This window comes from Neoarius graeffei, chromosome 9 (genome assembly GCF_027579695.1).
Source record: "Neoarius graeffei isolate fNeoGra1 chromosome 9, fNeoGra1.pri, whole genome shotgun sequence".
NCBI classification, from domain to species: domain Eukaryota; kingdom Metazoa; phylum Chordata; class Actinopteri; order Siluriformes; family Ariidae; genus Neoarius; species Neoarius graeffei.
In genome coordinates, this window is record NC_083577.1 from 21,124,396 (window position 1) to 21,139,582 (window position 15,187).

Here is a 15,187-nt window from a genome sequence, read left to right on the forward strand (position 1 = left end):
ACTGTGGGGGAAACCGGAGCACCCGGAGGAAACCCACGTGGACACGGGGAGAACATGCAAACTCCACACAGAAAGGCCCTCGCCGGCCACGGGGCTCGAACCCGGACCTTCTTGCTGTGAGGCGACAGCGCTAACCACTACACCACCATGCCGCCTAACTTTATTTCCTATTCCATTTAATATTACAGTATTATGTATGCAATCATGCATTACACATTATTAAACCATAAATTATTTTGTTCAGTGTAATGTTCATTTCATGTTATATATTACAAACGGTGTTGCCAGTAATTTTTTAAATTATTTTGTTATGTTCTATTAGTTTGTTCAGTTGAAGCTTAACTTCATTTTATCTAGATAATGGTCACTAATCTATCCAAATTCAGCTGCGTAATGGTCAGTGTTTTGTTGGCTTGCCATCCTCTGTTCATTTTGTAATAAATTCATTTTGCTGTTTGGTATTTTTATTTTATTCGCTTTGCCATAATGTAAAATAAATACAGTGATGGCTGGGTGGCCTTAACAGCATAGCCAATTACTGCAGTCCCAAGTTAAAACAAAATATATAATAATAATAATAATAATAATAAACTAATTAACAGTAGAAGATATCTTAGTAGACAGTGAGTTATTCAAAAAAGGTTAATGTTCTCGAAGTGTAAAAACTAAAACCAACAAATGATAGGATAAATAAGACTTGTGTTTAAATAAATAAATATTAAATAAATATTTCTTGTGTTACATGTATTTCCTTTGGAGGTACAGGGCTCCGTTAAAATTAAAAAGATGCCTTGAGCAGGATGTTTAATAAGATAGGCATAAACTATCATAATCCAAAATATAAATATACTATGGTATGTTTCTAAAAATTTTGAGTGCAATGGTAATAAAATCACTACATTTTGTTACTATTAACACACACTACTAATCATTGATTTTGGTTTGATTTTCAGAATGTTGACTGTGGAATGACGATAATGTTTGCTAAAAAGAATAACACATTGACTGTTGTCATAACTCAGCACATAGTTGATTACTAATGAAGTAAAAATGAAACTAATTTAAAAAAAAATCAGGGGTGTTTTTTGCATAAAAAATTATTCCAAATTGGTTTTGTAAGTACATTTCTCAAATTGATGTTGTCAACACATTTGTTTTGTGTATTTGTGATGCATTTATTGACAGCCTACATAACCCATTAAGGATATTAAGGGGGAAAAAAATAATTTTTCAATTGTTCAGTAAAAAAAAAAATTAAGAGCACGTATACAAAATGGGCACTTTTTTTTTTTCCTTTCGCAATGTTTCCTGCAGAGCAGACCACTCAATCAGTGAACCTGAATGTCTAAATTAATAGTAAAAAACAAACAAACAAACAAACAAAAAAGCACACAAAATGTATAGCAAGCCATGCCAGATCCAACCCACTATATTGAGGGTGGTTATTATTATTATTATTATTATTATTATTATTAATAGTGGATCCCAGACTATAATAAGAAAAGGAACAGATTCAGCCCAAAGAGTGTTGAACAAATATTTTTTGTACATAAAACACTTTAAACTCTCCATATCCTACTGTTACATACTCATGTTTATTCATCAGTCAGATTATTATTAGGGCCCGAGCACCGTTCGGTGCGAAGACCCTATTGTTTTTTGAAGGATTTTTTTTTAAATTTTTTTTTTCTGTCATGCTTGGCTTTTCTCTCTCAATCTCTCTCTAACAAACAGACACACACACACACACACACACACAATAATAGTGACCTGCCATCATTGTGCATTCTGTTGCAGACATATGAAAACTCTGCATGTACACACACACACTGCAGACACAGGAAAGCTAAGATGACTTAAGATTACAGTGTGAGATAGAGATAAGGAGGAGACACATGTATAGTTTTGTACATATATAAATGTACATTTTCACACCACAGAAACACACACACACACACACACACACAGTCTTTATCTATCTCTCATCCGTCAAGCAGTCATGGCATTTGCAACATGCGCATCACCTTTGAACATTTGATGAATATATGACATGTGACTGTTTTGTTGGGTGGCGGAATGTCCTGGGTTGCAGAACCACACGTGCGAGGGCCCATCAAGGCCGCTAGCGGCTTTAATTATTATTATTATTATTACTACTACTACAACAGGCATTTAGCAGACGCTCTTATCTAGAGCAATGTACAACACACCGAGAGCAGCCTGGGCAGCAGTTGGGGGTTAGGTGCCTTGCTCAAGGGCACTTCAGCCATTCCTGCTGGTCCAGGGAATCAAACCAGTGACCTTTTAGTCCCAAAGCTGCTTCTTCAACCATTAGGCCATGGCAAAATATATTGCTTTGACATATGTTCAATCATATTTACAGTTATTACATTATTTTTGTACAGTTAAAATTTTTAAACTATTATTTCAAGGGTTCAGAATCTTTTGGCTAGCAATAGTGATGAGGCAAGGAAGCTTTGACTCCAAATGATTCAAAAGTGCACGCTAGCGGCCCCTCGTGGTAAAGATAATAATAGCAGAAGCATATATATATGACTGACTATAAAACAGGTGGATTGTCGGTCTGACAGTCACATCGCCCTCTAGTGGCACCATCGGGACTTTTTACATCGTCTAAAATATTATCATTGCAAATTTTAACACCACGCTCTTATAGAGGTGAATGAACAGAAACGACATCAGAAGAGATATAAAATATAAAATACTCTGGAGAGCTGAAGTGTCTTACCTTACTTCCCATTACAGACAATTGAAAACGCGCTCTTACGTCCAATCAGCTGTCAGCACACGTTTGTAATCAATCAGGTTCATTTCCGGTCTGGACATTCGCGTTCTGATTCCAAATCCAGTCCCACGTCATAGCAGAGCCCCAGACTTAACCCTTTCAGACCTGAATGATGTTCCAGTAATGGAAAAAATACTGGAAAACAAAGAATGTTTGACTTCTTGTCTGGAATACATTCAAAAACAAGACTCAGGGAAAAAAATCAAATATAATTTTTTTAGGATTGCGCAATATGCATTATCTCATCTCATCATCTCTAGCCGCTTTATCCTGTTCTACAGGGTCGCAGGCAAGCTGGAGCCTATCCCAGCTGACTACGGGCGAAAGGCGGGGTACACCCTGGACAAGTCGCCAGGTCATCACAGGGCTGACACATAGACAACCATTCACACTCACATTCACACCTACGGTCAATTTAGAGTCACCAGTTAACCTAACCTGCATGTCTTTGGACTGTGGGGGAAACCGGAGCACCCGGAGGAAACCCACGCGGACACGGGGAGAACATGCAAACTCCGCACAGAAAGGCCCTCGCCGGCCACAGGGCTCGAACCCGGACCTTCTTGCTGTGAGGCGACAGTGCTAACCACGACGCCACCGTGCCGCCCTATTATTGTTATTATTATTATTACCTCACCGTTGGATGGAGTCCACTAGGGGTCGAGGTATTGTTTTCGGTCAGGTTTCTTTGCTTTTTTTCTTTGTTTTTTTTGTTAATGATATTACGGGAAAACAGCTGGATCAATCTTCATGAAACTTTCAGGATAGATGGGCATTGGTCTCAAATAGAACCTCCAACATTTTGAGGATCATCCGGTCAAGGTCACCGAAAAGTTCAAAATCGTTTTGTTGTGGCTACTGCCTCATATACTGCCTCACACTAGCCACTATGTCATCGTGCTGTAAAAATGTAAGAGTGTAACAATCACGCGCTGCACATGCACATACATGTGTTCCGATTAAAATGGCCGGTGAGTGTATAGAATTCAGTTGACCATTTGAAATAAATGGACTAAGACCAAAGATATCGCTTTCAGACATGTTTATGCTTATTACAGAAGGAAAGTGCGTCCCACTGAGCTCTAGCGCCAGGCCATTTCCGGGAAATAAGAATTTTGGTCATGGCGACAGCGTGTGTATGTCAGCCTCAGTTCGGAGGTTTCAGTTTCGAAAACTCTTAAGAGGTAAGAGGGTCAAAATCATTGACCCTCCTAATATAAAGTACAGACACTTGGTATATTTTACTTCTGTGATTTTTAAATTGTTTATTTTTGGATTTTGCTTCATTTTTGTGGCTACTGCCTCATAGTGTGTTGTACACACACACACACACACACATATATATAGTGCTCAGCGTAAATGAGTACACGCCCTTTGAAAAGTAATATTTTAAACAATATCTCAATGAACACAAACAATTTCCAAAATGTTGACAAGACAAAGTTTAATATGACATCTGTTTAACTTATAACGCGAAAGTAAGGTTAATAATATAACTTAGATTAAACATTTTTTCAGTTTTACTCAAATTAGGGTGGTGCAAAAATGAGTACACCTCACAACAAAAACTACTACATCTAGTACTTTGTATGGCCGCCATGATTTTTAATGACAGCACCAAGTCTTCTAGGCATGGAATGAACAAGTTGGCAACATTTTGCAACATCAATCTTTTTCCATTCTTCAATAATGACTTCTTTTAGTGATTGGATGCTGGATGGAGAGTGATGCTCAACTTGTCGCTTCAGAATTCATCCATTCATTCATTCATTATCTGTAGCCGCTTTATCCTTCTACAGGGTCGCAGGCAAGCTGGAGCCTATCCCAGCTGACTACGGGCGAAAGGCGGGGTACACCCTGGACAAGTCGCCAGGTCATCACAGGGCTGACACATAGACACAGACAACCATTCACACTCACATTCACACCTACGGTCAATTTAGAGTCACCAGTTAACCTAACCTGCATGTCTTTGGACTGTGGGGGAAACCGGAGCACCCGGAGGAAACCCACGCGGACACGGGGAGAACATGCAAACTCCGCACAGAAAGGCCCTCGCCGGCCCCGGGGCTCGAACCCAGGACCTTCTTGCTGTGAGGCGACAGCGCTAACCACCACACCACCGTGCCGCCGCTTCAGAATTCCCCAAAGAAAATAATTTCTTTCCACCACAAAGGTGAAGGCTACAAGAAGATCAGCAAAGCTTTACTTATCAGTCAGAATACTGTAGCAAAAGTGGTACAAAAATTTAAGAAAGATGGAACTGCAACCATCTCACAGAGACGTCCAGGTCATCCACGGAAGTTAACACCTCGACAGGAGCGTCTTCTGATGAGAAGGGTCGAAAAAAATCGGCATGCAAGTTCACTGCAGTTATCTAAAGAAGTAGAATGCCAAACTGGGGTGACTATTTCCCGTGACACAATATGGCGTACACTGCAGAGGAATGGCATGCATGGATGCCATCCACGAAAAAAGCCTGCCTAGCGTTTGCCAGGGCCCATGCTGACAAAGATGAAGACTACTGGGACTCTATAGACCCCTTTCACTGACGTCACCCGAAACCGGAAGTAAACAGACCCTGCACCATTTTGGAAGACCAACAATCTCGTGATTAGGGGGAAATAACAGCAGCTGTATGTGAACTCACGAGAATAAAGTGGAGTGGCAAACGACTTAAACAAACAAATCTGAGCTGTTTTATTTATGATTTATTGGCCCAACAGTAGACTTGAAAGAAACCTGTGTGAGACTTGGCAAAAAACTGTGGATATAATGGATAAGTCTGTGCATGATCTGCGGACACTTTGAGGTAAGCAAACGCAAGAAATTCAGATTTAAAACATGCTAAATTGGCCCGAAGTTGATAACTGTATGAGGAGCAAGCCTCCCAGACTTCTACAATTTAATAATAATAATAATTTAGGATGGTTTGGGGCTTGCTCGCTGCTGCCAGGTTGGTTGTTGAGTAGCCTGACTGTTTTTTTTTTCTTGCGTGTGGTATCATTGTTGACGTGAGGTTGTTTTTTGAACATGCCAATGCGGACACGATTTCCCCTGATGAGTTATGACTTCAGACACGATGCATGTGTGGAGTCCGCGTGATATGTGCTTAAGATAGGCTTCTCATGTGTTTGGAGATCCGCGCTCTGAGACAAGCGCAAGGCTTCTCATGTGTTTGGAGATCCGCGCTCCGAGACAAGCGCAAGGCTTCTCATGTGTTTGGAGATCTGCGCTCCGAGACAAGCATAAGCACCCCAAGGGGATAAAAGGGACCCCCCGAAAATATCGGCATAGTTCGAACACTGAGTGTAGGCACTGGGTGTAAACAACAAATAGTTTACAATGTCTGGGTAGCAAACAGATGGCAGAATTGGTGTCAGGTCCTCCTTATGTTTCCATTCTCCCTTGCCCCGAGTCTTATCATATGGGTCAAACCCATCAATCACAGCGAGTTTCTCCACATACCGTGCCCATTCTGCAACTGGTAATGTACTCACATAACCAGAATTATCAGCCATCGTGTCACTTTACTCTTGCTCGTACTTTGTTTTATATTGTGAGTGCATGTACTTGGTCTTCCAATATGGCGCCTAACAAAATCTCGCGGCGTGGTGACGTCATGTGAAAGGGGTCTATACTCTGGAGTTATAAGACCGAGATAAATGTTTTTGGAACTGATGGCTTCAAAACTGTATGGCGTCGCAAAGGTGAGGAATACAAAGAAAAATGCATGGTGCCTACAGTGAAACATGGTGGTGGCAGTGTCCTTATGTGGGGCTGCATGAGTACTGCTGGTGTTGGGGAGCTGCATTTCATTGATGGCATCATAAATTCACAGATGTATTGCTCTATACTGAAAGAGAAGATGCTACCATCACTCCGTGCCCTTGGTCGTTGTGCACTTTTCCAACATGACTAAACACACATCTAAGGCCACTGTTGGATTTCTGAAGAAGAAGAGGGTGAAAGTGATTCAGTGGCCAAGTATGTCTCCTGATCTGAACCCAATCGAACACCTATGGGGAATTCTGAAGAGACAAGTTGAGCATCACTCTCCATCCAGCATCCAGTCACTAAAAGAGGTCATTGTTGAAGAATGGAAAAAGATTAATGTTGCAAAATGTTGCCAACTTGTTCATTCCATGCCTAGAAGACTTGGTGCTGTCATTAAAAATCATGGCGGCCATACAAAGTACTAGATATAGTAGTTTTTGTTGTGGGGTGTACTCATTTTTGCACCACCCTAATTTGAGTAAAACTGAAAAAATGTGTAATCTAAGTTATATTATTAACGTTACTTTCACATTATAAGTTAAACAGATGTTATATTAAACTTTGTCAACATTTTGGAAATTGTTTGTGTTCATTGAGATATTGTTTAAATTGTTACTTTTCAAATGGGGTGTGTTCATTTACGCTGAGCACTACAGTGGTGCTTGAAAGTTTGTGACCTTTAGAATTTTCTATATTTCTGCATAAATATGACATAAAACATCATCAGACTTTCACATAAGTCCTAAAAGTAGATAAAGAGAACCCAGTTACACAAATGAGACAAAAATATTATACTTGGTCATTTATTTATTGAGGAAAATGATCCAATATTACATATCTGTGAGTGGCAAAAGTATGTGAACCTTTGTTTTCAGTATCTGGTGTGACCCCTTGTGCAGTAATGATTGCAACTAAACATTTCCGGTAACTGTTGATCAGTCCTGCACACCAGCTTGGAGGAATTTTAACCCATTCCTCCGTACAGAACAGCTTCAATTCTCAGATGTTGGTGGGTTTCCTCACATGAATTGCTCACTTCAGGTCCTTCCACAACATTTCGATTGGATTAAGGTCAGGACTTTGACTTGGCCATTCCAAAACATTAACTTTATTCTTCTTTAACCATTCTTTGGTAGAACACCTTGTGTGCTTAGGGTCGTTGTCTTGCTGCATGACCCACCTTCTCTTGAGATTCAGTTCATGGACAGATGTCCTGACATTTTCCTTAAGAATTCGCTGGTATAATTCAGAATAAATTCTTTTTTCAATGATGGCAAGCCGTCCTGGCCCAGATGCAGCAAAATAGCCCCAAACCATGATACTACCACCACCATGTTTCACAGATGGGATAAGGTTCTTATGCTGGAATGCAGTGTTTTTCTTTCTCTAAACATAACACTTCTCATTTGAACCAAAAAGTTCTATTTTAGTCTCATCCATCTACAAAACATTTTTCCAATAACCTTCTGGATTGTCCACATGATCTTTATCAAACTGCAGACAAGCAGCAATGTTCTTTTTGGAGAGCAGTGGCTTTCTCCTTGCAACCCTGCCATGCACATCATTGTTGTTCAGTGTTCTCCTGATGGTGGACTCATGAACATTAACATTAGCCAATGTGAGAGAGGCCTTCAGTTGCTTAGAAGTTACCCTGGGGTCCTTTGTGACCTCTCCGACTATTACACGCCTTACTCTTGGAGTGATCTTTGTTGGTTGACCACTCATGGGGAGGGTATCAATGGTCTTGAATTCCCGCCATTTGTACACAATCTGTCTGACTGTGGATTGGTGGAGTCCACACTCTTTAGAGATGGTTTTGTAACTTTTTCCAGCCTCATGAGCATCGACAACGCTTTTTCTGAGGTCCTCAGAAATCTCCTTTGTTTGTGCCATGATATACTTCCACAAACATGTGTTGTGAAGATCAGACTTTGATAGATCCCTGTTCTTTAAATAAAACAGGGTGCCCACTCTCACCTGACTGTCATCCCATTGATTGAAAACACCTGACTCTAATTTCACCTTCAAATTAACTGCTAATCCTAGAGGTTCACATACTTTTGCCACTCACAGATATGTAATATTGGATCATTTTCCTCAATAAATAAATAAATGACCAAGTATAAGATTTTTGTCTCATTTGTTTAACTGGGTTCTCTTTATCTACTTTTAGGTCTTGTGTGAAAATCTGATGATGTTTTAGGTCATATTTATGCAGAAATATAGAAAATTCTAAAGGGTTCACAAACTTTCAAGCACCACTGTATACTGTATGGACATGGTATCCAAAAACAATTTTATTTATAAGCAGTAGCCACATGTTCCCATAGGGTACCTATTTTTTTCATGATATCTTCCTTTATATTCATCATAAATGCTACCGGGCGAGGTTTGTTTTGCCTGGCAACACTTACCGTATTATTATTATTATGCCAGATTTTTGGACTGTATCTCCTCCTGCAGTTTTTGAGCTAGAGACCCTAAATTAGCTTTAAACAGCTTTTGTACAGACTATAGGGTGACCACATTTTCAAATCCCAAACCTGGGACCACACGTTCATGCACGCACACGCACTTATGCTTGCACCATTGGCATTTTCATAAAGATAGAGACAATCATTTCAGCGTTTGTCCATCTTAATGTGATCTTTTATGTCAGCTTTTCCACCATGCAAGACTGAAAATGTGACTGCACTTGTAATGTGTGCAGAGTGCAGCACTTTCGTAGCTGTGTAAGCCTTCTGGGCGTATTTAGAAAACACTGATTTTCTCTTCGGTATGATAGTAAACCGTTAGTCACAGATTTTATGAGAGCAAGCCACAAGCATCATAGCAATAGCCACTGATTGACACACATTCAGACAAATCTGTGTTGAATTCAGATGCATGGTGCTGTTTATGTTTTTGATTGGGTTAGGTAATAATGAGTGGGACAGAACATGATAAATGTATATGTGAGTGCTGAAAACAAGTTTATTATTATTATTATTATTATTATTATTATTATTGTTGTTGTTGTTGTTGTGTTATCACATGGTATATCCCAGAAACTACATAGTCTAGGCAAATGAAACTGAATAGGATTAATGGTGAGCAATATAAGACTTATTCCTCAAAATCTGAGGGCGGCACAGTGGTGTAGTGGTTAGCGCTGTCGCCTCACAGCAAGAAGGTCCGGGTTCGAGCCCCGTGGCCAGCAAGGGCCTTTCTGTGCGGAGTTTGCATGTTCTCCCCGTGTCCGCGTGGGTTTCCTCCGGGTGCTCCGGTTTCTCCCACAGTCCAAAGACATGCAGGTTAGGCTAACTGGTGACTCTAAATTGACCGTAGGTGTGAATGGTTGTTTGTCTATGTGTCAGCCCTGTGATGACCTGGCGACTTGTCCAGGGTGTACCCCGCCTTTCACCCATAGTCAGCTGGGATAGGCTCCAGCTTGCCTGCAACCCTGTAGAACAGGATAAAGCAGCTAGAGATGATGAGATGAGATGAAATTCAAAGGTATGTGGATTCCATGAATGATCTCACAAATTTTTTATATGCACACTGCTTGAGACACAGACACACAGACAGCCTTCCTCTTTGAACTTTTTGTGCCATGTCCAAATCTGCATTGTAGTTGGTGCATTTTTAGAGAATTCTGTAATAAATGCACACTGCACAGTCTTGTTCGACTGTGTTCGAGCGTGCTCTAACACACAGAACGCCTTTTCTTTTCAAGTGAATGGCATTTCTATACCTAAAAAGATAAAAACAAAAAACATTAAACATAAAATTTGAACTGGCAAAGTTATTAGATTGTGAAATTATATCAAATTTTTTTAAACACCCTGTATTTTCCTAAGTATGCTTGCTGTTCCCAAAAGGGCTGATTTTTGGAGTGTGCGAAGATCGTATTTCACATCAATTTCATCTAGATACCGACGTAACTTAAGCGGGATGGAGCCAAGGGCTCCAATTACCACTGGGATGACTTTTACTTTACTTTTGGGGAGTTTCTATAATCTTGCCATCTCAACTTTCAGCTCAGAATAGGCCTCTATCTTCTGAACCTCTTTTGTGACAATAGAGGCTTTGCACCATCATGTGACCCCATAGCAACGATAACTACACTGCCATGACAGGGGGAACGTATGTAGTGCTTCATTCAGCCGAGTTAGTTGTTATTTATCAGTATGGGAAGGTTTTGCTGTGTTTTTGGATGTGCAAATCATTTTGAACAAAACAAAGACATCACTTTTTTTTATTACTTTTTGCCAAAAGTAATTCATCATCAGGGGACAACTAGAGAAATTTCTAAATGTAGAAGGGAAAAATAGGGAAAAATGGGGAAAAAACATTCAGTGGGACTTGGTGTCAAATGGAGAGGTCACAAACCCTCTGGTATGCTCACTTCATTACCACAGGGGTAAGAATTGCAAAAAAATTAATTTCACAACTGCAGCAAGGTGCTCATTCTTATATAGTGAAGTGAACGTGAGCAACACAGCAGCTCGGCAGAGCCTAATCTTCACAGAGACTTAAAAAGTGCATTTACATTCGGAGATCCTTCGGATCGCGTTGTGCACATGCTTGGGGCCTAGTCATTATGGGAAACACCTGATACTGAGTTGAGTGCAATCAGCATGTGCATGTAAGGATGCTGTTTTCACAGAGACTTTGCAAGTATTCTGTCAGGTATGTGACGGTAGACGGGTCTAAGTGCAGGAAGAGTGTTTATTAGCACGCATGATATTTACAAAACCAGACACAAACAAACCCGAAAACAGAGTCATAATCATAGCTGCTGTATATTGCTATATCATCAGCTATGCTGCCCATGTTGTGTAGACCCTCGAGAATCCGGTTCATCTTGCCCTGGAAGAGATCTTGAGACACACACACACACACAGTCCGAATGGCAAGCATTTCTAGCAGTATCTGCCAAATGGAGCGTGAAAAGTTGTTAAAAGTTGTGAGTCTTCATCAAGATGTATCGACCAGTATTCTGCTTTTGCATCAAGTTTGCTAAATATTGTTGCATTTGCAAACATTGGATTCAGTTCCTTCACAGTAGGAATCTTATATGGGCACCTTTTCAGGCTGGCATTCAGCTTCTGTGGATCTAGGTATATCCATAGGAATCCATCCTTTTTTGTGTTATATGCAAGGCTAGAGCACCAATCTGTATGTTCTTCTACCTCTTGCAGCATGTCTTGGTCCACAAGTTTGTTCAGCTCCTCTTGGAGCTTGTCTTTAATGTGAATGCTGCATTTACGTAGTGGGTCTATGAATGGCTCGGCATCCTCTTTCAGGATAAGCTTGGTAGTTCCCTTGAAGTTGCCTATTTTATCAAACTGGTTTGGGTATGCTCTCTTAAGGTTTGCACAGGTTACTATGTTTGGTTGGTTTGCTTGTTTTGCATTTTTCTGGTTGTCATTCATTTTCCCTTTTATTGTGTCCACGTGCACATTTACAAGATTTAGCAGTTCACTTGTGGGTAGTCCAACTATGGCTGGCCCTGGTACATCCACAATGTAGAACTTAGCATTGACCCATTTGGACTCCTTATACTGGCATGGAATGTTAATGGTTCCAAGGCAAGGAATCTCATGACTGCTATAAGCAGATAGTTTTCTGTAGTTCTTTTTCAGTCTGTTGTGGGCACTAGTTTCATTGCCATACATGGTGAGCCACTTCCTCCCAGCTCACCTCTTTCCCTGATGAGCCCCCAGCCATCAACATAACAGTGGCAGAGGTGAGGAAAACACTGCAGGGGGTCAATCCCCCAAAAGCCCCAGGCCCTGATGGGATCCCAGGCAGGGTTCTGAGGGACAGTGCTCACCAGCTATTTTAGGTTCTGAAAGACATATTCAACATCTCACTGACTCAGGCCAGAGTCCCATCATGCCTCAAGACAGCCACAATCATCCCTGTGCTGAAGACCTCTGTAGCGTCATGCCTCAATGACTACTGCTTTGTTGCACTCACCTCTGTCACGATGAAGTACTTGGAGAGGCTGGTGATGAGGCATTTGAAGCAGACCATCGATGTGGCAGAGGACTCACACCAATATGCTTACAGGCAGAACCGGTGATGCCATCTCTGCTGTGACCCACCAGAACCTCTCTCACCTGGAGTACAAGGACTCCTATGTGAGGCTGCTGTTTCTGGACTTTAGTTCTGCATTTAATACCATCATCCCGCAGAAACTGTTGACCAAGCTGGCAGCGCTGGGAACCTCCTCATCCCTGTGCAATTGGGTCCTGGATTTCCTGACCTGCAGGCCACAGTGTGTCAGGATTAACAACACTTCCTTCACCATCGCCCTCAACACTGGCTCCCCCCAGGGCCATCTGCTCACCCCTCTGCTGTACACACTGATGGGCTCACTATGAGAACAATCTCGTGAAGTTCGCTGATGACACAGTAGTGGTTAGACTCATCACCAAAGGGGATGAGTCACCATACAGGATGGAGGTGGAGGACCTGACAAGGTGGTGCGGAGACAACAACCTCATCCTCAACATCCAGAAGACCAAGGAGATGGTTGTGGATTTCTGCAGGACTGGCACCCCCCCCCCCCCCCCCACATCAATGGAGCAGCTGTGAAGATGGTTCCCTCCATCAGGTACCTCGGAGTACACCTGACCAACACACTCACCTGGCGTACCAACACCATGGCCATCATAAAGAAAACCCACCAGCACCTCTACTTCCTGAGGAAACTGAAAAGGGCAGGACTGGGGGCTAATGTCCTCAGGTCCTTTTACAGCTGTGTGGTGGAGAGCATCTTGACCTCCTGCCTCATGGTGTGGTATGCTGGCTGCACTGTGGCTGAGAAGGAGGCGCTGCAGAGGGTGGTCAAGTCTGCACAGAGGACCATCGGGTACAGCTTACCACCCATCAGTGACATCTACACCACCAAATGTAGAGAAAGAGCCACCTGCATCCTCCGTGACCCCACCCACCCTGCACACAGACTTTTCACTCCCCTGCCCTCTGGAAGGATGCTGCGCTGCATCCGGGCAAAAACATCTAGACTGAAAAACAGCTTCTACCCAGATGCAGTCAGACTGCTGAACTGCTCCACCCCCATATACTGAACACTACACACCTTACCAATGTGCCTTAATAATGTGAACTGTTGCTGCTCATGTTTTTGCTGCTGTACTTTCACACTGTTACACTGAACACCTTTAGGCTGTTGCCACTGCAGTACATTGTGCAATACTTTACTGTCCTTTGAATTTTAGTATTATCTTAGATAGCTTTTTTTAGTTTATTCTATATTTAAATCCAACCTTAGTTTATTCTATTTTATTCTATTGTTTTTTAACTATTTTTACTTATTTAGTTACTTTTTTAAATTATTATTATTATTATTATTATTATTATTATTATTATTATTATTATTATTATTATTATTTTAGTTACTTATTCAAGTTGCACACACCAAGACCTGGGTAACTGCGTTTCATTCTTATCATGTCACATGGTTTGAATGACAATAAATCTGAGTCTGAGTCTGATACATTTGTCTGAATGTGTGTAGTGGAAGTATGTTCCCTAATGTTCCTGTGTCGATTTTCAGACGTAGTGTATGTCCATGGCCTGGTAAGTTGGGTGGTCTCACAATCAAGGTTGTGTACGCCTCCTCTCTTAGTGGTTTACTGTCGATGCTATGCATGCACTTTTCGCTGATTGCGATTGAGTAGAATTATTGTTGGTCCATATACTCTTCATCAGGCTCATGGCTGGCAACCACATCAATTTTGGATTCACTCCGTTGTTTGTGAGCATTTTTAGATGTTTGGTGTTTGTAAAGCCTCAGTCACAACTCACCATACGTGCTGCTATGGGCGGTCTGTGGTAAAAAATTTGGCACAACCATGCTTGAGACTTGCGCTACACTTGAGTGTGTTCACTGCCGTAGAAGGTCGCGGACTGCCCGTGGAGACTTTTGGTCCTGCACATGCAAATTCTATGGGTCTTGTGACAAATCAAGAATGCATGCACTATGTAAGTGACCCGTACTCCTTTTGTACGGCTGAACCAAGTCAGCAGCACGGCTAGTAGGGGCTTTTTGTGATGACAGTAAGACACATGAGTGACGCACGGTCATTGTATGAGTGACGTGCCTCAGAAGTACTACACAAGTATTCCACACTTGCTATTTGTGCAGCCCTCAAGACAGAAGCACATCTCACTTTCTACCCCTATGTGTGGCGTGCACGCAGCGCACGCGATCTGCATGGAGCGCACACGACCCGCACACGACACGAGGGGCAAGACTCTACATATACAGTGGGGCAAAAAAGTATTTAGTCAGCCACCAATTGTGCAAGTTCTCCCACTTAAAAAGATGAGAGAGGCCTGTAATTTTCATCATAGGTACATTTCAACTATGAGAGACAGAATGGGGGGGAAAGAATCCAGGAAATCACAATGTAGGATTTTTAACGAATTAATTGGTAAATTCCTCGGTAAAATAAGTATTTGGTCACCTACAAACAAGCAAGATTTCTGGCTCTCACAGACCTGTAACTTCTTCTTTAAGAGGCTCCTCTGTCCTCCACCTGTATTAATGGCACCTATTTGAACTCGTTATCAGTATAAAAGACACCTGTC

General features: G+C 41.6%; 1 protein-coding gene across 1 annotated transcript in view; it reads right to left on the reverse strand.

Annotated features, from left to right (window-relative positions):
- LOC132892116 (dynein axonemal heavy chain 7-like) overlaps positions 1–12,243 on the reverse strand; it is a 184,258-nt gene extending 172,015 nt beyond the window's left edge. The window contains exon 1 of the mRNA XM_060930515.1: positions 11,758–12,243. Within this exon, the coding sequence (XP_060786498.1) occupies positions 11,758–12,243 (486 nt within the window). The remainder of the gene's footprint in view (positions 1–11,757) is intronic.
- Between the last annotated feature and the right edge of the window lie 2,944 nt (positions 12,244–15,187).